The 27,584-nt window shown below is 36.8% G+C and overlaps 1 protein-coding gene across 1 annotated transcript in view; it reads left to right on the forward strand.

Moving 5' to 3' along the window:
• PDE3B (phosphodiesterase 3B) overlaps window positions 1-27,584 on the forward strand; it is a 172,952-nt gene that overhangs the window by 72,817 nt on the left and 72,551 nt on the right. The window contains exon 2 of the mRNA XM_043580732.1: window positions 27,056-27,106. Coding sequence (XP_043436667.1) covers window positions 27,056-27,106 — 51 coding nt within the window. The remainder of the gene's footprint in view (window positions 1-27,055; window positions 27,107-27,584) is intronic.

The raw sequence follows: 27,584 nt of genomic DNA on the forward strand, positions 1-27,584 counted from the left end.
GTCCCTCATAATAGAGGTAGCATAGAACAGTAGTTGAGAGCCTAGATTCTGGAACCAAATTGCCCAGATTTGAATCTCAGTTTCATCATTTACTTGCTCTTTGATATTGGACAAAAGACTTAATCCTTCTGTACTCCATTTATCTCAGCTTTAAAATGGAGATGATGGTGGAGCCACCTGAGTGGCTCAATTGGTTGAGTGTCCAGCTCTTGATTTTGGCTTGGGTCGTGGTCCCAGGCTTGTGGGATCCAGCCCCACCCAGCCTTCTTGGAATATTCTCTCTCTCTCTCTCTCTCTCTCCTTCTCTCTCTCTCTCCTTCTCTCTCTCTCTCCTTCTCTCTCTCCTTCTCTCTCTCTCTCTCCTTCTCTCTCTCTCTCTCTCCTCTCTCTCTCTCTCTCTCTCTCTCTCCTCTCTCTCTACCTCCTCCTCCCTCTCCTCTCCTCTCCTCTCCTCTCCTCTCCTCTCCTCTCCTCTCCTCTCCTCTCCTTCTCTCTCTCCTTCTCTCTCTCCTTCTCTCTCTCTGCCCCTCCCCCACTCGTATGCTCGCCTTCTCTCAAATAAAAATTTTAAAAATTTAAAAGTAAAATTTAAGTTGGAGATATTTAATAATAGCACCCACCTCATGGGATTGCTGGAATGATTTAATATTCATACATTCTTAGGATTATACCAGGTGCATAGTAATGAGCTAATAAGCTACAACTTGTGGGCCAAATCCAGCATATGTGAACTAAAACTGGTTTTTACATTTTTAAAGGATTGTTAAAAAAACGAAAAAGGAGAATATGCATGGCACAAAGCCCAAATATTACTGTCTTGCCCTTTATGGGAAAACTTTGCTGACCCCTTAACATATGTGTTTATTAAAAGAATGTAAAAATCTAGTTGCTGGAGAATGAGGAAGATAGGAAGAATGTACTTAAAGTTGAGAAAATCTTTTGTTTTCATCCCCAAATTGTTTTATCCTAGCTAATTTTTATTAACATTTTGGATTTTATAAATGTAATAAAATGATGCATCAATTACAGTGAGGACTTTTGTTTGAAGAAATGTATTTTAAATGTTATAGAATTATGTTTACATATTAATTTGCCTTTTAGTTTTCTAAGAACTGGAGTTTTTCTTTGGTACTTCCTTTGTCTTCAGGGTAAGGTCTGAATGAATTGTTTGATGAATAACCCAATTTCTCTTTCTCTTTTGTCTCTTTCCTTTCATTATAATTAAAGTTAACCTCCTGGTAATCATGGCAAGAAAAATTTAAAGGGTAATTATGAGAAATTGCTATTACAGAGAAGAAATTAAATATGTGTTTAGCTTTAAGTTTACTGGTTAAATACACCAGTCCCAAAGATGTCACTGGGGGGGGGGGGGTTCTGTGGAATATGCTGTAGTACTACAAACCAAGGGAATATAATAAAGCAAACTGAGAAAGAAACATGGAAAGGAAGAAAACAGAAGTAAAAAAAGATTCGGCAATGTTAGTGCATCACCAAGAAACTGTCTCTCATGCTGTTTGGTTATATTCTTTTTTTTTTTTTTTTTTTTAATCTTTATTTATTTTTGAGAGAGAGGATGGGAGGGAGATAGGGAATGTGAACGGGGGAAGGGCAGAGATAGGGAGAGAGAGAATCCCAGTCAGGCCTTGTGCTGTTAGCACAGAGCCTGATGTGGAGTTTGAACTCAGAAACCATGAGTTCATGACCTGAGCTGAAATCAAGTCAGATGCTTAACCAACTGAGCCTCCCAGGCGCTCCTGGTTATATTCTTGGTTAACAAATTATAAAAAACTTGCCAACCAAGTCAGATTTTGTTCTAGCCTCCTCCTTTGAAAAACCAAGTAACAAGTATGCCTCAACTCCACTGTTTTCTGAAATACGGTGTTCATGCTTGAGATGTGCCATTATATAGTAAAGTTCATTTCTGACGTAATATATCTGACCTTTCTCAGCTTGTGGTATTTCTGTTTTCTCAAAACACGTGTTTGTCATTACTCTGTCTTTTAGAATGTCTGTAGGCATTCATCCAGGAAAAGAAACTAACAGCAACCAAATGAATATGTATTATTGCCTAGGATAGAAAACATTGATTTTTGTAACTGTACTTTTGGATATCTTTTTTCCTCCTTAATTACATTTTGCATTAGGAAATTTTAAGGTAGAATATAGACAATGGATTTTATCATTGTAAGATCCTTGTTTTTTCTAAAATTACAGTTTTGTCTGTAAGCAATTTGGATATTAGCATTTATACTTCAGACAATCAGAGTCAATGATAGACTCAGTAGTAGTTCTAGTGTTTCTTGCTGGGATCAGAATTTTTATTCTTCATTTGTTCAGCTTTCTTTTTAGATTACTTTTGTATCCACTGTTACTCCACCTAACTGGAGTCTTATAATTTATAGGCTTCTTAAACTTGAAACAGCAAATTGATTTTAATCTTACAGTTAAATAAATTAGTCTGTGTCACATGGCTCATAGGTTGTAGTTGTTTTTTTTTTTTTTTAATGTTTATTTATTTTGAAAGGGGGGCGAGGGACAGAGAGGGAGAGAGAACCCAAGCAGGGTCACAGTGTCAGCATGGAGCCCGATGAGGGGCTCAATCTCATGAATCATGAGATTATGACCTGAGTCAAGATCAACAGTCAGTGCTTAACTGACTGAGCCACCCAGGCACTCCATAGGTTGTAGTTCATTAAATTTTTAGAAACATACAGAATAACTAAACCCTGCAAGCTTGTTTTAACATACGTCTGTTGAAAAATCTTTAACGTTTGTTGTATAAATACCTTAGCTTTGTAACACAAATATACTCTATGATATTTAATTTTTCTTGGTAATAAAGAGCCTTGAATTGGTACAGTATTCTCATTTTAGCTCAATAGCATCCTACAGATGAGGAAGATAATGTATACAGAGGTTATGTGACTTGCCCAAGGTCCCATGGTTAGTAAATAGTAGAGTGAAGTCTTTGGGCCTTTGTGAAGTGCCTTTATCCATTATACTATGATTGCTATGCATACAGCATTTATGAGCTAGTAGATTAATTTCTTCTAATCTAGACTAGCTGTTCTGAGTACATTTCTGGTACCATCTTATTTTTCTTTAGTTGGTGTCACTGCCATAAAAGCAGAATAAAGGACAAGTACACAAACTATAGAATTTAGAACTAGAAGGGAACCTGAGCTTTTTAGTGCATAGCTTTTTAGTCCCCGTAACTGGCTATACCTCAGAATAGCATGCAACAGTACTATTTCCCTGTACCTACTCCCAGTGATTCTGATTTAAAGCTCAGTGTGGAGTCTAGGGATTTGTACTTATTAAAAGATTTCCTAAGTGATTCTCACAAAGTTTGGAAACTTCTGATAGCCCGTTCCTTTGTTTTATAGATAAGAAAACTGAAAGCCAGGAAGGTCAAGATAGTGCTAGTAAGTGGTAAAACTTGGACTCACTGATGCTCTCTTAAATCTTAGCCCAGTGCCTTCCCCTGTGTCAATTGCTTATTTCAGTGGTATTTACCCTCTGTGTTAGTTTGCCCTCCTTGATTAACATTATATTACAATTAAGTTTGTATTAATATCAGCATAATTTCAATAGTATACACAAACTGCTCCTTTACAGCTGTTTCCTCTTCCTTATATGATTCTTGTCCCAAATTACATCTTGGTACTTTATGTTCCCCTATTAACATAGTTCTATAATTGTTTTATGCATTTACCTTTTAAATCATACACAGATAAAAGAAGTTACCAAAATACAGTACTACTGTTTTTCATATTTACTTACTGTAGCTACCTTTACCATTCTTTACATCCTTATATGACTTTGAATTACTGTTTAGTGTCTTTTCATTTCAGCCAGGAGGACTTCCATTAGCATTTCTTGTAGGATAGATCTAGTAGTAACTAACTCCTTCTGTTCTGAAAAGCGTTCAGAATGCCTCCTAGAATTTCTGTCCGAAGGATGGACGACTGGGACATTTATGACTCTGTCTTATCCTTCATTGGTTGAGGGTTGGGGAAGTTAATTTGCCCACATTTCCAGGCTGTGCTTGCTCACAGGCTGAGTGGGCCATTGTAGTGCCATTGAAAGGGGAAAAATGAGCAAAGCTATGTTTGAGGTGGCATTCTGTTAATCTGAGGTGAATCTTCCCAGGACAGTCCACCAAAGCTGTGACTAAAAGTGGGCTGAGGAGCTGTGACGTGGCACCTGCTACCCTCATCTTTTGTATTTTATGCAATCCACCTTTTTCTTCTCTTTTAAAAACCAATTACATTTGTTTCTTGGATTCTTCAGTGGTTACCAATAACCTCATGCGCTAGTGTTCTTAGTATCCTATAACTAATTCATCTTGACCAGGGGCATTGGACTCACCTGTCTCGGGCTTTAGTTCTAGAATTACAGTGTGTGTTCAACCTTTCCAATCCCTGACAGAGAAGAACTGGGACAATGTAGGAGTTAAAGAGTTTTGTTTTCTCTTTATTGGGATTATCCTGTCTTCTGAGATAAGCCTACTTTTTTCTTTTGTTCTTTAAGATAGCCAAAAAAAAAAAAAACCCCAAACAAACCAAAAAATGAATTCCTTTTGTTGTCTCTTGGGTTTTGTAAGCAATAGATAATTTGGGGGTTTGGCCTTTTTGGATCCACTGGTCAATTTAAATTGCTTTTCCTACCTGTCTTAAAGTTCCTACTTCCGTTGAGTTTGATGCTGGGGAATCGTGGCTAATATTTTCTGTGAAATTTTTGAAATGTTTTCTTAAATGTGAGGGGACACATGACTATATTCAGACTTTCTCTTTTTTTTTTTTTATGTTTATTTTTGAGAGAGAGGGAGGGAGGGGCAGAGAGGGAGGGAGACACAGAATGTGAAGCAGGCTCTAGGCTCTGAGCTGTCAGCACAGAGCCCAATGTGGGGCTTGAACCCACGAACCACGAGATCATGACCTGAGACAAAGTCAGATGCTTAACTGACTGAGCCGCCCAGGTGCACCCCCAGACTTTTTCTTTGTGACCATCATAAACACCTAGCTGACATGGTCACTATTTGCATTTTCTCCTTAGTTCTGGCTAGCACTGGACCCTTCAGTAAGTATTTCTGTCTTTATGCAATTCAGAGGCTTTTGTCATTTCTGCTTTCCTACCCTTTTCTTTCTTTGCTTGCCTCCTCCTTTCTTTCTTTAAATACTATTTAGTATTCTAGTGTGGTCTGTTGACTTTCACATTCTAAACTTTCCCCATTGCTCTCATTATCCCATGGCCTTGGGACCCTTTTTCAGTGACTACAGCTAATCTGATAAACTGTTTGTAGCTCAGATAATTGGAATGATGGTGTTTGTAAGTGGTAATATAACAAACATTTGTGTTTTTGTCAGTAACCTAGTATCCCCCCTCTTTTTTGTTTTCTTATCCATGAGGCACTGGATCACAGGAAATATCAACTGGCTAATAACATAAGGGAAAGTAATTTAGTTCTTTGGAGGGAGAAATAGAAAAGTTTCTACTAGGTGATTTTAAAATGAAGAACATGTTTATATAGTTCAATATATATTTTGAAATCATCTTATGACTAAAGGAGAAGTTGAAGGAAGAAGAAAGGAAAGCATGGAGTAGCACAGAAGAAAATATTTAAGGAAAAGAGAAGACAGGGGAAATCTGTGTCTTGTGGGGTCATATTAAGTATGACAAAGTGAGGGGTGCCTGGGTGGCTGAGTTGGTTGGGTATCCAGCTCTTAATTTTGGTTCAGGTCATGATCCCAGGGTTGTGGGATTGAGCCCTGCGTTGGGCTCCATGCTAAGTGTGGATCCTGCTTGAGATTCTCTCTCTCTGCGTCTCTTTGCTGCTCTCCCTCTCTCTGCCCCTCTCCCAGCCCCCCCCCCCCAAATAAATAAACTTAAAAAGTATGATAAAGTGAGTTCTGCATTCCTTTTATTTTAAATTTTTTTTTTAACGTTTATTTATTTTTGAGAGAGACAGAGACAGAATGCGAGTGGGTTAGGGACAGAGAGAGAGGGAGACACAGAAGCAGAAGCAGGCTGCAGGCCCTGAGCTGTCAGCACACAGCCCGATGCGGGGCTCAAACTCACGAGCTGTGAGATCGTGACCTGAGCTGGAGTCGGAGGCTCAACCAACTGAGCCACCCAGGCACCCCGAGTTCTGCATTTCTTTTTTTTTTTTTTTTTTTTTGAGTTCTGCATTTCTTAAGGAAAACTGGAATAAAGGAGTGGGGGAGAGAGGCCAGCCCAGGTACCAGCTCTAATCACTGTTATGTGAGGGCCAAAGACATGATTGATTTGGGGATTTCAAGCAAGCCACTATGAGAGGGAGGGAATGGGAAGGTTTGTGTCCATGTGTCTGTCCTGGTCATAGGAAATCTCACATAACAGTTTTCAATAAATGCTTGCTTATTATGGTAAAATGGTGTAGATGTAATGATTGTTGTGTAGATGTAATGAAATTTGTATATATCCCGAGTGTGAATGGTTACCAACACCAGCAGAGCAGTGAAACTTGCTTTCTTTCTCTTGGAAAAAAGCTATCATAGTAATTCATTTGTTGTTCATTTGCCTTTCCCTCATACATGTGGAATGAAATAAGTGCTGCATGACTTTCTGAGTATTGTAAAAGCTTTATTTTAGAAATCCAAGTGCTGAAATAGATGCCAAACCAGCCTAATCTCAGAATATTCAGTGATCTGTGTTAGAGTATTTGGAAGAAACTTTTCCAAAGTCTGCAAACATTTCATGTTAAGAAGAAGGTGACATTCGTATAAACATTCAGCCTATCCTAGTTTTCTTAGGCTCACTTTGATAGCTGACTTTTGTTTTGTCATTTATCTCTTCAGTATGCATTTGAGTGCCTTCCATGAACAATGTACTTTGTTAGTCACTGAGGATAAGTAAGGCAGGAACGTTGCCATCAAAGAAAGGGTCTAGGAGGTAAGATGGAAATGTAAACAACTATTGAATTTTATTTTATTTTTAACAAATATTGAATTTTAATGTCAAAATACAATTAAAATCTCTCAGTGATGGATTTTTTAAAAATCTCTTTTGTAATATTTGATATTCTGATAATCCTTGGGTCATAAATTGAACTATTGGGTGCCTAAAGTTGACCTATCATTCTCAGACGCCAATTCTAATTTCCTTAGGCTGAAAATTATATTTGTCTAAGAACCCAATAGCTTTGATTTCCTTAAGTAAATGTTAGGCTAAGCACCCCTCCCTATAACATCAGCATTTTCTACCAGACAGAATTGTTACTTTCATGCCTCTATACTTAAGTGATTGAGATAAGATCATTTAATTGAAAAAAGAATAAAAAACTTAGAAGTATCCATTTTAGGGTATCATAGGGGAGCAGTAACTCCCCATCTGATCACAGCTACCAAATTGTTTTTAAACTTTTGTTGCATAATAAAAAAGTCCATAAATATGAAATGGTCTATCAAATTTAAAGTCTCCCTCATATTCATTTTTGTTTTCCTTAGAAAGGTAATGAATAACATTTTCTGCAGTGTTCCTTCAACTCAGGTGTTAAAATATTTTAGTAAGTAAAATGTACATAAAGCCTTAAAATTTTTACTTTTCTGGGAAGACTTAAGCAGGCGCTAGAGATTTTTAAATCTTCACTTGATGTTAGATGACTACATGGTGTCTTGCTTTTGGAAGTCAGAAAACAAGAATTGTTATAAAAGTAGTTTATAACACACCAACAAAATCTTACTGCTTTATTTTTATTTTTGAAGAAAATAGAGTGATTGTAGAAGCCTGTGTTTTAGGAACTTCCTGTTTAGATTGTATTAAATAACATACAAGTTTTGTTTTTTGTTTTTTGTTTTTCCCTTCATAGCAGCTCTTATAAACAAAGACCTAGACAGAGTAATATGGGCTGTGAGAATGGACTTAGCTCAATAGATAGGCAAAAACTTCAAAAAAGCATTTTTGGCATAGGATAGTTCACTTTTCATGAGTTAGTTGTTTTTTCTGACTTGCATGGATGTTTATGGAAATTCAGTTTTATAATTGGATAATTTAATTTGATAATGTGTAGCTTTACTGGCTAGTTTCTTTAACACTTTGGTCTTAATGTTCATTATTGAACTCCTTATTGACATCAAATAATACTAGTAAGTAGTGTTAACATTTATTGAGGTCTCAGTCTTTATGGTCATAAATAAGGCCTTCATGTGTATTATCTCACTTAATCTGAATAACCTAGTTATTATTATTTTATAGATGACATTACTTAAAAGAACTCTGCAGTTAGTCCTTTGGAAAAATGAACGGTATTTTGGAAAGTGAGCAGCCACACCTTCAGTTTGTCTACTTTATGTATAAGGATTTTGGTATATAATAACATCCTTGTTAAACTTGCTATTCTAAACTCCTCATCCTTAATTGCTATTTTTATTAATGTCATAGTTTTTGTGTCTCTTTAGATTTGAATTCTCTAGGCACTTTTGACTATGTACCCCTGGTCTCCCTCCCCTTTACTCTCTCACAAACCAGGATGTAGCTCAGTCTTGGAAAGATAATCACTATAATATATCCACCATTGTCTATTGTATATTTTGAGCTCAGGGTTAAGATTGAAATTTTTCTAAGTGAGGGAACCACCCTTAACCATTGTTAAACACTGAATGACTTTGGAAATTAGCTTATGCTGCAGGCTTGATAATATTTCTTAATAAATCCAACCTGAAATTACAAGGAATAACAATGTTTAAGTGCCAAATTTACGCTACAGTAAATTAAAAGTAATTTTGATGGGAATGAATGTTGTTTGAATCAAAATAATGTCAAGCTGTTTTGTATACTTTGCATGTCAGCAGTTAAAACAAGGGCACCTGGGTGGCTCAGTCTCCTACTGGCTCAGGTTGTGATCTCGCAGTTCTGAGATCGAGCCCTGAGTCAGGCTGCGTGCTGAGTGTGGAGCCTGCTTGGGATTCTCGCTCTCCCTCTCTCTCTCTGTGCCTCCCTCCGCCTCACTAAACATTAAAAAAAAAAAAGTTAAAACAAGAAATGGAATCTACATTTTCACACACACTTGTAGCAGTCTATTTCCAAGATCAAAATACAGTTCTAGCAGTGGTTTTTGGAACTCAGTCCAAATAAAGGATGTTTTATATTTCAGAATTCATTTAACTGCCCAATGAAAGAACTTTCAAGTAACCTTCAATGGGAACAATGTATGACAAGCTGAAATGCACATATCAGAAGAAGAATCTAATATAATTCTATGAATACCTTTCAAATAATGCATATATTCAGTTAGAATCCTTTGCTTGTGGACTGGTGTCCATTTATCAGTATTTATCTGAATGGAAAGACCTTTTCTAAAATGAAATATGTAAAATCACATTACAGGTGAGGTTTAACAGATGAACATTGATTCTGATGATAGGGAATACCAACTTTGAGTCCCATTTGAATGAAATGCTCTCCTCTCAAAATAATTCCATTCTCCTCATTGGCAGACTGGCACCACAAAAATTTATACTATTATATTTTGCATTTTGTCAATAAAAACGATACATTTTTCTCTCATTATAGAAGTACTTATATAGTACTGATTTTGTTTCCTGGCTAAAAAGCCAAAAATATTTACTCTCTATAAGAAGTTTGCCAACCTGGAGCTAAACAATTATTCCTTTGTTTCTAACTGATACTTAGAAACTTATCCAAACACAAGAAGAAATCTCTATTGCCGGGGTTTCAACTGTTAGCAGAGAAAAAAAGAATAATTCTACATCATTCCTGGAACAGACTTTACATGACCATTTAATCCAACGTAATCCAGTTTCCTTATTTTGCAGTTAAGAATCCAAGGTTTAGTGGGAACTAGTTAGTCATTTGTAGAATTGAAGGTAGAACTAAAATTTTTTCTTTCTTTTCTTTTCTTTTCTTTTCTTTTCTTTTCTTTTCTTTTCTTTTCTTTTCTTTTCTTTTCTTTTCTTTTCTTTTCTTTTCTTTTCTTTTCTTTTCTTTTCTTTTCTTTTCTTTTCTTTTCTTTTCTTTTCTTTTCGAGAGAGTGCACACAAGCAGGGGAGGTGGGCCAGGGAGAGAGGGAGGGAGGACGGGAGGGAGGGAGGGAGGGAGAGAGAGAATCCTAAGCAGGCTCCACACTCAGGCCCAACGTGGGGCTCGATCCCACTACCCTGGGATCATGACCTGAGCCGAAATCAAGAGTCACTCAATCGACTGAGCCACCCAGGAGCCCCACAATATTATTTTCTGTCTAATGTCTTTTTAGTTTACTTACATGCAGGTATTTATGCCTGGTACTAAGAATGATAAAAAAGAAATAGGAGTCACTGTGTCTTAAATCATCAAGGGACATTTTAATCTAGCTGGGTAGTGTATCAGTCAGGTTCCCAGCAAGAAACAAATGGCACACTAAAATGGAATGAGGATTATTTAACAAAGGACTATTTGTAAAAGTGTGAAGAGAGTTAAGGGAAACAACCCTTATCACCACCCAAGGCTTAAAGTGACAAGACAAAGCTGTAGGAGTTCTAGGAGGGAGTCCCCAACAGAAGCGGTAACTTTTAGTGGGAGAATCCAGCCACTGCCAGCCTGTGCCATGTAGGAAGGAGCACCTCCTTTTCCTCCTGCCCTTTCACTTCCACTGGTGTCTCCTGTAGTCTTCTATGAAAAGCCGGATGACAAACAGCCTTTTGATGCAGTCCAAGAAGGTCGGCCTCCCAGGGAAAATTGCCATTTGGAGAGAGGATCTGAAGGGTCAGATGGTGAATTATCCAGCCCAAGGAGCAATATTGTTTATACAATAATACATGCTAACCTATACTAAGTGTGAGCAATCCAGACAGCGTGTATTTTAGACAAAAGCATATCAACACATAAAACATTTTGTGAACATTAGGTGATGCTTTACCTTTTTTTTTTTTTAATGTTTTTAAGAGAGAGAGCATGTGTGTGCACACACAAATGGGGGAGGGGCAGAGAGAGAGAGAGAGACAGACAGACAGACAGACAGAATCTGAAACAGGCTCCAGGCTCTGAGCTGTCAGCACAGAGCCTAATGTGGGGCTTGAACTCACAAACTGTGAGATCATGACCTGAGCCGAAGTCGGATGCTTAACTGACTGAGCCACCCAGGCGCCCCTGTCATGCTTTACATTTTATAAAGTTCATTCTTATTTTATCTTCACAATAAATTTAAAGTAGTGCATTCTTTTCTATACTGACATCTGGAACAAAAGTAGTTCAGTCTTGGGTGCCCAGGTGGCTCGGTTAAGCCCCGATTTCGGCTCACGTCACCATCTCATGGTTCATAAGACGGAGCTCCGTGCTGACGGCGCAGAGCCTGTTTGGGATTTTCTCTCTCTCTGCTCCTTCCCTGCTTGTGCACACAAACTCTCTCTCAAATAAACTTAAAAAAGCCCAGTCCTTGGTATTCTAAATTGTAGGCCACTCTTTCACTACATTTATAAAGTTGTCCTACTCTCTAATAGAAACAGATGTTGTTTTAAGTGGTTAAGAACTCACCTTTAGCAGGAGACCAAGTACTAAAAGCCAGGAAGGTAAATGATGTATTACAAGTATTTATCACTTGAAAGTTCATCATTTTCATATTTTTGTAAACTGGTCTTTTCTATAGGGCGAAAGAGACTCTTATGAGCAGAGATTCTCAGCATAATGATGAAATGCGAACATTCCAGTATAATATTGTCATTAAAATTCAGGATTTTGTAGTTAGAAAGGCCACGGTTTGAATTCTGGCTCTGTCACTAACTTGCCATGTAAACTTGGGCAACTTACTTAATGTCTCTCAGCCATAGTTAACTGTAAAAACAACAGGTCTTAAGTGTGGTAACAGCATATAATGTTCTATAAATGTTAGCTATTAGTAGTAGTATCGATAGATTTCATAGCCAAAATTTCGGACTTATAAAATGTAACAAGTGACATTTGTAGGTTAATTCATTCTGTAAGTTATTTATTAAGCAACTGATAATATGCGCTAGGTACTCACTTTGCTAGATGTTGGGATCATAGTTAGGAACAAATCAGACCTTGTTCTCCTAGGGACTGAAGGTGCATAATTTGTGTCTGATTTGTATTCATAATTGGTGAATTAGTAAACAGTGCCTATGCTGACATACATGTTGCCAGCCTAATGGTTTATTTAGCTATCCTCATTAACCATCAGCATACCAAAAAAGCTAGGTTGGTTTATTTTTTAATGGCTTTGTTGTCAAGAATTAGCACAGTTTGTCACTGTGATAGCCTCGCTAATCTCAGCCAAACACTAGGTTGGTGTGCTTTTGTCCCCTAATGAATGAGCCGCTGTTGATTTAGGGGGAAAAAAGGCTATCAAGTTAAAAACAGAAACATTTTTAAAATTTGTATTGATCATTGGCAGATCTCAATATAACTATCTGGTTTCCTTTTTTTATGCCAGTTGCAGCTACTAATGGTAACTCTGTGTGCAGCACTATCAGAAAGTTTGATGTTTGGGAAGATACATTTATTCTACACTGAACAGTTGGCAGTTGCTCTCAGTTTATATAGGATCTCTAGGAGTTAATTGAGGCTTGCTTTTGATCTGCCAGTTTCTTTAGCTGATCCTTGTAACATTCTAATAAAAATTCATGTTAAATAATTCTCCGATGTTTAGTATTTTATACATGGAAAATTAGTGTTTAGTGGTCTCCAACATGCTGAAGTTTTTCTTAAAATGTAGTGTTAACATTTATCTCTAGTTAAAAGTTATTTAAAAAGTCATCTTGCGGGGGCTCCTGGGTGGCTCAGTTGGCTGAGCCTCCGACTTCGGCTCAGGTCATGATCTCACGGTTTATGAGTCTGAGCCCCATGTCGGGCTCTGTGCTGACAGCTCAGAGCCTGGAGCTTGCTTCAGATTCTGTGTGTGTGCCTCTCTCTCTGCCCCTAACCCACTTGCATTCTGTCTCTGTTGCTCTCAAAAATAAATAAACATTAAAAAAAAATTTAAAAAAAAGTCCTTTTGCTTATGCAAGTACATTTTGTTGTGCAAATTTAGGATTTACTACGATGATCCTTGGAGATATGTTTTTTTTTATATATAGACTAGAAATTCTATTTTCATTTTCATATCAAGTTGCTATGGGGCTAGTATCTTTGCTTAATTTTAAGCTCGGTTACCATGACAAAACTTATTTACTCAACTAATGTCCAGTAGTGTCAAACAGATATTGCTGGCAACTTGAATAATTTCTATCCCAATAATAAAAATCCCAAATAAAAATAGTAAATTTTCTTTTTAAATGCAAAAAGAATAATTTTGTTACTGTACATTGATTTTCAAATTTCTGTTTTGGTTAATTACAATTTTCTTTAATATCTTTATCTCCTACATTTACCATTCAGTTATAAAATAAAGGCAGATATGGCCTAGTAAGTATTATCTCTGTTAAAAATTATTAATAATAACAATTACTATTTAAAATTTTATGCCTGTAAAGTTGTTTGACTTCACCCAAGTAACAAGAAAATATTCTTTCTAAAAATTTTTTTTAAATGTTCATTTATTTTTGAGAGAGAGAGCGCACACGTGCATGAGCAGGGAAGGGGTAGAGAGAGAGAGGAGGACAGAGGATCCAAAGCTGGCTCAGTGCTGGCAGAAGAGAACCTGATACAGAGCTCGAACTCATGAACTGTGAGATCATGACCTGAGTTGAAGTCGGATGCTTAACCAACTGAGCCACCAAGGTGCCCTGAAAGAAATATTCTTAAATATATCTGTGCTACTTTCCAATATAGTCATTTTTGTATGAAATGTCTTTATACTTTGGAGATGTAGCCATTGGCAGACTCAGAGTTCTCTGTTTCTGATCTTGAATCTTTACCATACTGGCAATGTGCTTGTTCGTATTGAATAATCTATTTTGGATTATTAATTTTTTAAATTAGCTTGCAATTGTTGCTTCCAAGAAGCTTTATTGTTTAAAGAATACTTTTACCGTGGCCTTTAAGTGTTTCTTCTGTTTCAGAGGTCAGATACATTGACTGAGATTAAGAAATAGGAAGTAGAAAATAAAACCAAGAAAAATAAGGTTTAAGTCAGATGTAGAAAGTGGTAAGCAGATTTTTGTTTCTAGATCTACTCTCCTCCACGTTGGTTTGGGGAGATAATCAGATGTGAGTATAGTTGGAAAGATGAGTTGGTAGAGTTATAAAAGGTAATCAGAGAGAGAGAGAGAGGTGTTTGTATTTTCTTTGCAGATGGCTTGTCTCACTTAAAACTAAATAGTTCCTTTTTTTTTTTTTTAACTCAAAGGTCTGCCTACAGGTGGATTTTTGTTGTTGTTGAATGAAGTTAGGCACAGAGGTAAGAAAGATAAGGAAAATAACTTAGTTACTCTGATATTTGTTTTCTTTATCTGTAGAATGAAAAGATTGGAATTGTTGAGTTCTAAATTCCCTTTAGCTGAAATATACTCTCAATATTTATAATAGGACAGTAATATGGTACAAATGGCTTTGAAGATTGATTTTATTGTATAATGTGGATGTAATTGTAAGAGAGGAAAATTGATTGGAGGCTGTTAAAAGTCATCCAGGTTTGATATAATAAAAATGTAAAAATATAGTGATGACAGAAAGTCACAAATATCTAGATTGAATTAGATTGATAAGGGGAAGAAGAGAGAGGAATTTTTTAAACGAGTCACTTATTCATCCAACAAGTTATTTAATCTAAGTTTTATTACACATTAAAAAATACTGCTCACCGAATAAATATGAAGGTTGAATGTAATAATGTATATAAAGCTCCCAACAGCGTGCCTAACATAGTGAACATACACGTTTTCATTTTCTTTTGTTGCATACAGTTTGCCAGACCATATGGTTTGCATATGGTGCCTCTCGTCTTTTAAGTAGGTTTTACTTAAGTAGGTTTTATTTTAGTGCAATGACAAATCTGAAGACACTAAAAGACCGATCATTTGTTCTCTTTCAAATGCATGACCCAAACAATATTTAGATATTACCTACATGAATTTCCCACCCTCTGTCCAACTTCAGCCAGAATGGTGGCCCATAGCTGGCATTGATAGTTTTAGTGATCAAAGACAGGGTAGGGTGGGTAGACTGCAGAGCGATAGCAAAGCCTGAAGTTGAGCCTTTGAAGGGGAATTTCTAGTTTTTTCCTAAAAGATTATTCCAGTCCTCTTCAAGTACTCCTTTTGAGGCAGAGATTACAAATTGATGATGAAATATAATCTCTGCCCATGGTAAGATACCATTAGGATTCTCCGTTGTATTATTTGGGAATACAAAGGTTATGTGTCTCTGTAAACACATACATGAGACATAGATACAAAAGGGCCAAAGAGCAGAATTCCCAAGCAAAGGGTCTTCCAGCAGAGATTTTGCATCTCTGCTGTGTTATTTTTAATTTTTTCCTCAATACATATATGTAACTATTTCACCAGTACTGCTTGTGTCTTTGGTTGGCTCATCATTCTTAAGTTTAAACTATAATTTATCTGTCCCTAGGTAAACTTCAAAGGGCAATCAGAAGAGAAATATATGTTGTATTTTCTTTGTTAGAGGGTATGCCTATCTAGGACCAGCTAGTTTCTTTCTTTTACTTGAATGTCTGCAGTTTGTGGATCTTTTAGTTGTGTGAGCTGTCTAGAGTTGATTGAGAGGAAAAAAAGCAACCCAGACTCTTCTGCTTGAGTCATAAGTAGGTGGGAAGAAGTATAGTATAGTGTCTGAGAGCCTGGGCTCTGGCATCTTCATACTTATTGTATGTAGAGATGAGGGTGTCCTTAGATTTGGTTGTAAGACCACCATCTTAGGTTGATATCACCGGAGACCTTCTGATCTCCTGATTTTCTTTCCAGACCCAGAATCAAGTTTGTAGCATATTTTTGTTATTGAGGTGAGGAAACCATTTTTCCCCTTTTGATCTTGTTCATAAGCCATGCTTATAATTCTAGAATATTTATTAGGATATCCTTTATGCAATCCTGAATTCAAGTGTTTTAGTAAGGTTTTTTAAGAGTTTTTTATTTCTTTATTTTGAGAGAGAGAGAGAGAGAGAGAGAGAGAGAGAGAATGTGCATGCAAGTGGGGGGGAAGGGCACAGAGACAGAGGGAGAGAGAGAATCCCAAGCAGGCTCTGTGCTGTTAGTGCAGAGCCCAATGCAGGGCTTGATTCCACAACTCTGGGATCGCGACCTGAGCCAAAATCGAGAGTTGGATGCTCAACTGACTGAGCCAGCCAGGTATCCCTGTTTTAGTAAGGTTTTAAAAAATATTAGCTATTATTAGTTTAATCCCCTTATGTGCTTAAATTATACTAAAAATTATATTGTAACTTAAAAGGAAAACATTTTATTTATTCATGGTAGGGGGAAAATAGAAATTATTTTCTTTAAATGTTTACAGTTCCTATTTTTTCAGTTATTTTTACTATATTATCCCCAGAATATATATTCTTTGGTGGGAATGTAGAATCTGTGTCAGGGAGGGAGATAAAATTTTATTCAATCATAGGCCAGAGAAAGCAGCTGAGGCATACACCAAAATATGTATCCAGAAAGGCATAGGAGGTCTGGAAGAGGAGTAGGTAGGTAAAACTTTGAAAACATCTAGAGAGAATAAGAGATTAAGAATACTGGTGGAATAGAAGCTATTACATATTATACTTAGAAAATGGTTCTCTGGGGATGCCTAGGTGGCTCAGTTAAGTGTCTGACTCTTGATTTCAGCTCAGGTCATGATCTCATGGTTTGTGAGTTTGAGCCCCATGTCAGGACCTCTCAGGAGCCTGTTTTGGATTCTCTATCTCATTCTCTCTCTGTCCCTCCCCCAATTGCTCTCTCTCAAAAATAAATAAATATTTTTTAAAAATGGTACTCTGTGCTTGAATTTCTTTACCACAGTAATTAGACCATGGTCTGAGGAACGGTTATGTAACTTAAATTTAAAAAAGTTGTCATAGTGCATTTCAGAACATCAAATGATAAAAGCAAAATGGTCTCTCTCCTAAGAGCTAGTGGACAAAAATTTTAAATGTTTATTAGTTTGTCAATAGGACATAGAGATTTAAGTAATCGGTACTTTCACCGATTAAAGCTCTATGTATTTCAAACAGTGCATGACTTCAGTACTTTCGTATTTTGCTTGCTCAACCTATGTTTATCCCGTCCCTTAAAATATCTTTGTTTCAGAGTTTATATTCCTGACAGGGAGAAAAAAGAAAGAAACTTGTATTTTAGGTGCTACTTTATAAAATCTGAATTATCAGTTCAGCTTCAGAAAATCACACCTTATAATACAGTATTATGTAATTTATTTACTTTTGAATTTATTAAGAAAAAGGAAAGGGGAATGAATTTTATTGGGACTCACTTGGCATGTTCATGGACCAGTAAATAAACCGGTATAGCTAGATCAGTGTTCTCAAGAGAGAATTATAGGAGAGGAATTGGAAACAACGGGTAAGCCTCACTCTTTTGAGGGATTTTGCTATTAAGGAGAGCAGAGAAATGAGGCATTGGCTGGCTGTAAGTGATCCTGAGAGAAGGTATTTGTATGTGAGAAATTGCAGCATGTTTGTAGTCTAATCAGAATGATTTTGTAGAGGGAGGAGATGATGTTGTAGGAGAGAGGGAAAGAGTTGCTGGCGAAATATCTTCAAGTGGGCACCTGGTATTGGATCGAGTATGTTTATGGAAAAACTGGCCATTGGGTAGAGCTCAAGAGAGTGCATCTGTAGTAACTGTATGAAGCATAGGGAAGATGGGATCAGATATTAGGGTAATTTGATCAAGAAAAACAAGGTGTAGGTAGATACTCTTCATTTTTGGAAAGGTTTAATAAAAGCACGAATAATTATCCTTTTAGCATAGTGGAAAGGGAATGAAATTGGAGGGAGATAAAATTTGAGTACAGATTCTAGCTCTGTGATTTACTAGCCGACGTGAACTTAGTTACAACATCCCTGTATATTCAGGGGTGCGGAAATAGAATTCATGCCAGGGTGGTTCAAATAAAAAGATGTTAATGAAGAATCTACTTTGAGAGAATGAGCAGGGTTAAAAGAATGGACAAGGGATGGTTCATCAGCTAGAGACTAGCAACTATGGAAAGCTGTTACCTGGGGCCGGAGGAACAGGGTGGAAATGGGGTTTTCAGAAGGGAAGACCATCTGGTAAGAGCTGTAGTCATGGGGGGGACACAGTGGTGTGTAGGCAGCAGAAAAGAAATGACTTTGATTTCTCTTTCCTCTAAGACCCCAGTTCCCTGCTGGTGGCTCCCAGCCAAAGCAGAAACCAGCTGCATGGGAGTTCAGCCTCCCCAGGGTTGAGGGAAGGGCAAAGAAGGAATCTGGGAGGCAAATGCCGAAGTATTAGTATGATCACCAAGCCTCAACTTTTCCATATAGAAAATGGGGTTACTTGCAAAAAATTGTTGTGATTTCACATGGCTGCCAAGTGCCTGCCACATTGTTAGGACATAATAGCATTTAGTAAATGATGATAATTCTAAGATGATGTGGCATCGTGGTTAAAAATCCTTGAACCTTTGGAGTTAGAGTTGAATCTAGTTTCTGTCTCTGCCACTTACTAGTCATGTGACTTTGGGCAGGTTACTTAACCTTTCTTAGTCTCTGATGTATCATCTGTAAAATGGGGAAAAAAGGCTTACCACAGAGAATTCTAGTAGAGATTAAAGGAGACAATATGTATTAAGTGCCTAACATAGTGCTGGGATATAGCATATAGTCTAAGTTACCCTGAACATAATCATATTATTTGATTGCTTAGTAGGGGTAGTGAATGAGATTAGTTTCTAATACTAGGCCTCTCACCACCTGCCCTACACACACACACACACACACACACACACACACACACACACACCCCTTTTCCTGCTTCTCAGGTTTTCTGACTGGGGCCCTTCTTTGTCATACAGGGGTCAAGGATACTGTCTTTGCACGTTGGACTTAGTACAGTTTTAGTTAGTTTAACGCTTTGGCTATCCATGTATGTTTTTGGCTTATGTTCAGTAAACTCAATCATCACAGAGTTAAATGGGTTCTTTATTGGGTCTGAGTTGGAAAGCATAGATACAGAAAAACTTGGGAATACTGAAATTCAGCCAATTTCATTAGGATAGATTTATACACAAAGCTCAAGTAAAATGTCACTAAGAAATAAAAGAATAAAAGGTATTGTAACAGTTAATTCACAGCTGTACCATAATACTTTTTAAATTTCACATAAGTACAACAGTAATGTAAGTTTGACTTAAGGCACATATATGTTTTTCTTTTTGGCTGCATAGGGAACAATGAAATAAAACCTCATTGACGTAATTGACCCTGATAACATCTCCTGGTTGTACTGCTGATGTTTCACTGTGGTGTTGGTGGTTTTGCAGAGCTCTGTAAAGCATGTTGGACTTACAAACATATTCAAACAGAAACTTTTATCAGGATTCAGTTTTTTAACCACAAAGTTGAATTTATATGAAGGCATAGTCTTGGGTTCCTTTTATCAAATCAACTAAAAACATTCTTTAGTAGTATACACCTCATATGTTACTTAAATGCTGTTTTTAAAATTAGTTTTGAACAGATTACTGTAGTATGTGAAAATATATAACAATTTCTGATACTATATTATATTCGAGCTTAGAAGGAAACAGATGAATATAATATTGGAAGCTCCTAAAACAGCACTTAAAATTTCATGCTTTCATTATTAAACAATGTCTTATAGTAGAACCATATTTTGAAAACCTACCATACCCACTATAACTTCTTTTTTTTTTTTTAATTTTTTTTTCAACGTTTATTTATTTTTGGGACAGAGAGAGACAGAGCATGAACGGGGGAGGGGCAGAGAGAGAGGGAGACACAGAATCGGAAACAGGCTCCAGGCTCTGAGCCATCAGCCCAGAGCCTGACGCGGGGCTCGAACTCACGGACCGCGAGATCGTGACCTGGCTGAAGTCGGACGCTTAACCGACTGCGCCACCCAGGCGCCCCTATAACTTCTTTTTTTACTGTGCTTCAAAATTTAGCTAATTTAAATTACTTATTTTTATATTTAAATTATTTACATGATCTACTTTGGTATTGGTACTAAAGCTTAGTGCCTACAATTTTGCTGACTTGGGAACAACATATATACAGGACATATACTGATACACTGTTTACTTGGGAGTAAGATTTTAAAAGAGCTATATATTACACAGGAGGAATGAATGTTTCTACCAATTCTTCTTAAATTTTAATATCTGTATACTATCCACTGTGTATTCATTATGCATGGTAGGCACCTACTAATTTTAGATAAATGTATAAAATGATTCATATAATTTTTAAAAACTAAAAAATTCCAGTATTTTTATATCCGTGAACATTGTTTACAGTATTGAGGGTATCTCTGTTGCAGCTCACTGATGAGTAAATAGGTTGTGTGTTGTAGATTCATCCTATCTCCAACCAAATTCTTTCTTTTCTCTATTTCTCTTAAATTAGAAAAATCCAAGCAAACCCATAATTGGTGATGGAAGGCAGCAAGTGTTTGTGGCTGTTGGTTTTGAATATTCAACATGGACCCTGCCAATTGTGAAGAGATTTCTCACTGCAGATTATTTTCAGGGTTGTGTCAGTTGCTAAGTTAATGGGCATTATCATACGTAAAAGCTTGAGAAATAGAAGTTCTATGTGACTCATCGAGAAAAACACTTCTATTATATTTACTATTTGTGTTTATATTTTGTTTTTTAATATTTTTATATTTGCCTCATTTTCTTTCTTTTTTTTTTTTTGCCTCATTTTCCATAGCACACTGAAAAGATGTATACTCTGTGCCCAAAAATTGAGTGCATTTACATTTATGCTATTTCTTTAACATTGAATTATGACCAGCATATGTGTTTTAATCACCAGCTGTTTTCTGTGAATAAAGTAGCATATAAACTTGCAGTTAGGAGTTATTGTCATTGTTTAGCAAGACTTTTCCTTGCTGTACAGATAACTAATTCTTTTAGAACTTATTCCAACACACATTTTTCAGTTTCTGACAGAGTTCACAAAATAATCATTACATAGGGGAAAATATCATCTTTTGTAGCATGGATTTTCAGTGATAAACACATAAAAATTTGTCTGCGACCCTTCCTCATGTGTATTGCATATACACCAAGAGCTGATTCAGACTTAGCACATGAATGCATTTATCCAGCAATAAAGTAAAATATCTACTGTATGCAAATGTGACAGTAGTTACTTAAAAAATTTTTTTTTCTTAATGTTTGTTTATTTTTGAGAGAGAGACACAGCGTGCAAGTGGAGGAGGGGCAGAGAGAGGGGGAGACAGAATCCAAAGCAGGTTCCAGGCTCTGAGCTGTAATCACAGAGCCCAATGCAGGGCTCAAACCCACGAACTGTCCATGAGATCATGATTTGAGTTGATGTTGGACACTTAACTGACTGAGCCACACAGAGCCCCAGTAGTTACTTTTTTACATTATATGCCTTTTCAATTCTGTGATGTCCCAAGGTGTCACATGGCAAGTATATGTTGGAAATTAATTAATCTGTTCACTCTTCCAGCATAATGTTTATCATCTATGTGGCTGGCTTTACAAATCTCTTGGCAATAGTTTATCTTTTTTTTAATATGCTTTTGCAGTGAGGAGCACAGAATCTGAATGGTGCCTCTATAGTTTTTGTCTCTTCTGTTTTAGGAACAAAAATCTTCAGTTTCATGTAAGAAAGCATTACGTGCTTCTTCTAGAAAAATTCTGTTGGTCTACCGAAAACATTTTTATGTTTTGTTTGTATAGGCCATGAAAGTTTCCACGGCTTCCTATCATCATTATTTGATAAAGTTTCAAAGTGAAAACCATGCAGAAGAATATAGAGTGAAAGAATTACAAGTCTAAAAAATATAAGCTTTGGGGTGCCTAGGTATCTCAGTCGGTTAAGCATCTGACTTGGACTTAGATCATGATCTTATGGTTTGTGAGTTTGAGCCCTGCATCGGGCTCTCTGCTGTTGGCACAGAGCCTGCTTCAGATGCTGTCTCTCCTTCTCTCTCTGCCCCTCCCCTGCTCACATGTGCTCCCTCTCCCTCCCTCTCTCTCAAAATAAATAACCATTAAAAAAATAATTTAAAAAAAATAGCTTTTATTTTTTTAAAGGTTATTTATTTTGAGAGAGAGAGAGAGCACGTGTGCATGCACATGTGTGCTCAGGTGAGAGGCAGAGAGAGAGAGAGAGAGAGAGAGAGAGAGAGAGAGAATTCCTTGGCAAGCTCCATGCTGTCAGCTAGGCTCCATCCCAGGAACTGTGAGATCATGACCTGAGCCGAAATCAAGGGTTAGATGCTCAACCGACTGAGCCCCCAAAATTAGCTTTTCGATACTCACTATTGTATGCCCTAGTAATATTTTTGTTTTTATGGGTTTGTGTGGTATTCTCACACCCAGAGATTTGTATTGCATTTGCATTGGAGTCTTGTTCTTGATCTAGGCTTAGCATTTATTGAGTTATTTATGTTTGTTTTTATCAACACCTTAATTAAGCTTTAGGAAATCAACTTAGAACCATTTAGTTTTTTGATTGGAGATATAATGCAACAACAATGAAAAGAATGCAGATTTAACAGATGTAAAGAATATTTGAATGACCTAAAAATACTTTAGATAAGATGACTTGTAAAGAATAACACAGACCTAGGGCACCTGCCCAGCTTTGAAAAATATAATGGTTATTAAGATGAAAATGATGAGGGGCACCTGGGTGGTTCAGTTGGTTAAGCCTCTGACTTTGGCTCAGGTCGTGATCTCGTGGCTCGTGAGTTTGAGCCTCATGTTGGGCTCTGTGCTGAGAGCACAGAGCCTGGAGCCTGCTTCTCATGCTCTGTCTTCCTCTCTCTCTGTCCCTCCCCCACTTGCGCTGTGTCTCTGTCTCTTTCTTTCAAAAATAAATAACCTTAAAAAAAGATGATATTTGTGTGGAAATCAGAATTAATCTTATATTTCACAATTCTGAAGTATTTATAAGCTAAATTGATTCCTTTTGCCCTCTAAATATTCCAGACCACTGACAAATGACTAGTGATTCACAAATCATAATCTGATAAATAATAGTGAATACTCCATTACTATTTCCTAGTATTTCCTAAATTTTATCTAAGTCCTAATATTATAGAGACATTGAGTAATGTTTTCATTAAGGGTATTATTACTTTGAATCTGTCTCAATTTATCCTGTATTATTAGTGCTCCTACTGTCCTGGATCATTCCTGTCAAGTATAGACAAGTTCTAGAGCCTACCAGGTTAACAACAACAACAAAATATTATCCCCACATTCTTCTCCAACTGTTGTTCCATTTCATTCTTGCCATTTCCAGCGTGATTTCTCAAGAGTTTTTGCTAGTCACCGTCTTCACTTCTTTACCTATCTAAATTCTTAATTCTTTAATTGAAGCTTAACAAAAACTTGTAAAATTTGCATAAAGTATAGATGAAGAATAACAAACACCATCAATTCTCCTTTACCATTAATTTTGAACATTACCATTAAGTTTGAAGTGCCTTGTACACCACTCCCAGATCTAATTTCCTTCTCTTTTCCCTTAGATACAATCACCATACTGATTTTTTTTTAATGTTTGTCTATTTTTGAGAGAGAGTGCAAGTGGGGAAGAAGACAGAGAGGGAGACAGAGGATCTGAAGCGGGTTCTGTGCTGACAGCAGAGGGTCTGATGCGGGGCTGGAACTCAGGAACCACTAAGCCCAAGTCAGACATTTAACTAACTGAGCCACCCAGGCTCCCCCATACTGCATTTCTTTATAGTTTCTCATGTATTTATATTCTTAAAAAGCATATTTCAGTATATTTTACATGTGTGAAATTACTACTGTATGTATCCTTCTGTGACTTGTTTTTCTCATTCAATCGTATGTTTCTGGGATTTATTTGTATAGTATGGAGCTGTACTTCATTTATTGTCACCATTGTATTGCATTGTATGAATATACACAAATTTCTCCCGTTTGTTATGGACAGACATTTGGGTTGTATCTAGTTTTTTTGCTACTCCAAACAGTGCAGCTATGTGCATTTATATTAAACCATATAGCAAAGTTCAAGCTTTGGAAAGGTTTTTCTCTGAATTTGTTGTGGATTGATGCTTTGGTAAAATACACTAAAAATGTTTTGGCAATGTTTAATTGCTATAAAAAATTATTAAACATGTATCCTAATTTCTTTATTTTACTGTGGACCACACTTGGAACAAGACTGCTCTAATATATACCTAAGGAACTTCTGGATCATACATCTACTACTCATGCAAAAATTTTGTTGTTTTTTTTTCCAAAATCACTAATATGCTAGTTCAAATTAAATGGAAGACTATCTACCAGAAGTTTGTGACTTTCATGGTATCTGTTTTCAGTTCTTAACATGCAGGTTTTCAGACAAAAACCTACAAGAGCCGTTAGAATAGAGTAATGTTAGCACCGGCTTCTGAGTAGGCAGCCTGGAACGGTCTCTCAGATTGTAAGCAAGAAGCTAGACTACTTTATTTCAGTATTTCGCAACCTTATTTTCATTATCACTCCCCTAAGGAGCTGTTTTAAACACTGTTTTTCCTCCAGTCATCCCTTCCCCTCTGTGAAATTTCAGTACAGTAGATTGACGGCCTGTTTATATACTGTGGCGTTTGGAGGGCTATACGCCCATTTTATTAGTTTTAAGATGTTTTTTGTTTCCCGGGAACAAATTTTCACCAGCTTGGGAGGGACAGGACAACCAGTAAGAATGCGTGACATGAATACAAATACGGTTCTGGCATTAGAGTACGAACATTGAAAAAGATAGTATTTATTTAATTATACAGGTGCATGAAGTGAGGCGCAAGGAAGACTCACTTAAGAAGCTCTCTTCCTGCAAATGTGCTTGATTTAGCAAGAGATCAGCTTCTACCTAGACTGATGAATTGGGAATATGAGGAATTGGCATGTGGAATAGGCACTGTTGGATGGCATGCTTGTAGAAGAAATGTATAAGTATGGATTGGATGACAGTACACTTGGGCAAGTTTGTGGATTTAGAATGCAAATTAGTGAATTGATGCGTATCTCCTGGGTTATTTTGGATGACCCATCCTGTGGCTCTGGCCTCACACCTATATCCATTCTGTACTTTTATTGGTGTACTTAAGAAAACATCAGATTTACAAACAATGAGCGGAATGGTGAATAGGCTAGTTGACATCCTCAATCTCAAAAGAAAACGTTGACAGGCTAAATTAAGGACGGAAGTAAAGTATTGCAGGTTTTTATTGTATAAGAATAGCATGGACAAAATGGAGCCTAGCAGTACCAAGTATAAAAGAAACTCGGGGATTTAAGTTATGCTATTCTTAATGTGAGTGTTTTAGAAAGTTATTAACATCTTAAACTGCATTAATTAAATGTCTGTAGAACCTGGAATGTATCCTGGTCAAATCACAACCTGAAATAATTATATCAGGATTACACTTAGAGCCATATAAAGTACTGCATAAATTTAGTGAACCTACTAATATTCATGATGTGTTTTGCATAGGGTTCTACAATAGCCATTTTGTGGTACTGGCCCATGAATTTTATAAGTGGTCATAGTATGTATGCATTTTCTTTGGGAAGGAACAGGTTTCTTTTCACTGGCAAAGAGATGACCTTCTGCAAGGATGTTGACGAGGACATGGAGATAATGACAGCTGACAATGTTTTGAGTGATTAAGGAGGGGAGAATATTATATACAATAAGGTTCAGCAAGCTGTAGCCCATCTATGAAATCGGACAGCCAGGGAGCCTGTTTTTGTGTGGCTCTTGAGCTAAGAATGTTTTTGCATTTTTAAAGGGTTGTAAAACAAAAAAAGATTATGTCATAGTGACCTTAGGTGGCTTGCAAAGCCTAAAATATTTACTATCTATCCCTTTACAGAAGAAAATCTGCCAACTCCTGATAAAATATTGGACCAATGATAGAGTGGATAATACTTTTAAGATCTTTTGCAACCTGGAGACAGAAGACCTAATGACAAAAAACAATACAAATAGTTCAGTATAGGGGCATCTGGCGGGCTCAGTTGGTAGAGTGTGTAACTCTTGATCTCTGGGTTGTGAGTTGGAGCCCCCCTACTGGGGGCTTGAAAAAAAATAGTTCAGTATATGGAAATCAGGTGATTGTATTACAAGTTAGGTTTAAATTCAAGACTAGGTTCAAAACTGTGTAGAAAATTGCAATTATAATCTATTTAGGCAAAAGGAGGAGACCTATTTGTTAACTAAATAATCTTAAAAGAAATTTAGGATTAACTATAGGTAGCAGTTATAGCTTGCTAAATGAAAGCTAATTTTTTTTCTCCTGGAGTATAGGGACTATTGGAAGGGGAAGCAGCCAGAAAAGTCTGCTGGGAATTAAAAGGACAGGAAAAGATTAGTCTGGGACTAAGAAGTTATCATTGACAGCCTTTAAAGAGACAGGAAAACCATCATAATTATCTGCATATCAAAAGGGTTGAGTGTTGCTTTTTATAATAAAGTGTGATTGGTACTTAATCTAACACCAAGGATAAGCTTTTAAAATGGATTTTGACAGGTGCCTTATTAGTAAGGAAATAGCACCACCCATTGACACTGGTTTAGGATGGTGAGTGATGATCCTTTGAAGACGGTGGGGACAGGGAGAGTTTCTGATGATTTGTCATTTTTCTTGTATTTTTTAGTAAATAGGTGTTATTTTTATTTGTATTTTCCTTTTTATGGTAATAGATATTTTGCTATTTAATATGGCTTATTATAGTGACTTTATTCTGACTATTCTTTTGATTTCTCAATCACAGAGTACATAATTTATGGAATATTCTGTCTAGAGATCATTTTTACTATTACCTTCCCAATTCCCCTCCCAAGCTGTAAGCTATTTTAGGTATCTGTAATTAAAGATGTTCCATTTTATCTTTACATATGTTTGTTTGTTGGATTCTGGTTTGTAACTAAATTTTTTTTTTTTTCCAGATGATTCTTTGGGACTGGGACTTAAAGCAATGGTATAAACCTCATTATCAGGTAAATTTAAATAATATCACTAATAACTAATATCTGTAATGAACTTTTTAAATAATGTTTATTTATTTTTGAGAAGAGAGAGATACAGAGCATGAGCAGGGGAGGGACAGAGAGAGAGAGGGAGACACAGAATCTGAAGCAGGCTCCAGACTCTAAGCTGCCAGCACAGAGCCTGATGTGGGGCTCAAACTCAGGAACAGCGAGATCATGACCTAAGCCAAAGTCGGACTCTCAACCAACTGAGCCACCCAGGTGCCCCAGAAACTTTTTTTAGTTGGAAGTATAGTTGACACGTAATGTTAAAGTTTTAGGTGTACTTTAACGAAACTTTTTATTTTTATTTATTTTTATTTTTGAAGGAGAGAGAGACAGAGCGTGAGCAGGGCAGGGGCAGAGAGAGAGGGAGACACAGAATCTGAAGCAGGCTCTGGGCTCTGAGCTGTCAGCATAGAGCATGACATGGGGCTTGAACTCATGA

The sequence above is a fragment of the Prionailurus bengalensis genome, chromosome D1, assembly GCF_016509475.1.
Source record: "Prionailurus bengalensis isolate Pbe53 chromosome D1, Fcat_Pben_1.1_paternal_pri, whole genome shotgun sequence".
NCBI lineage: Eukaryota > Metazoa > Chordata > Mammalia > Carnivora > Felidae > Prionailurus > Prionailurus bengalensis.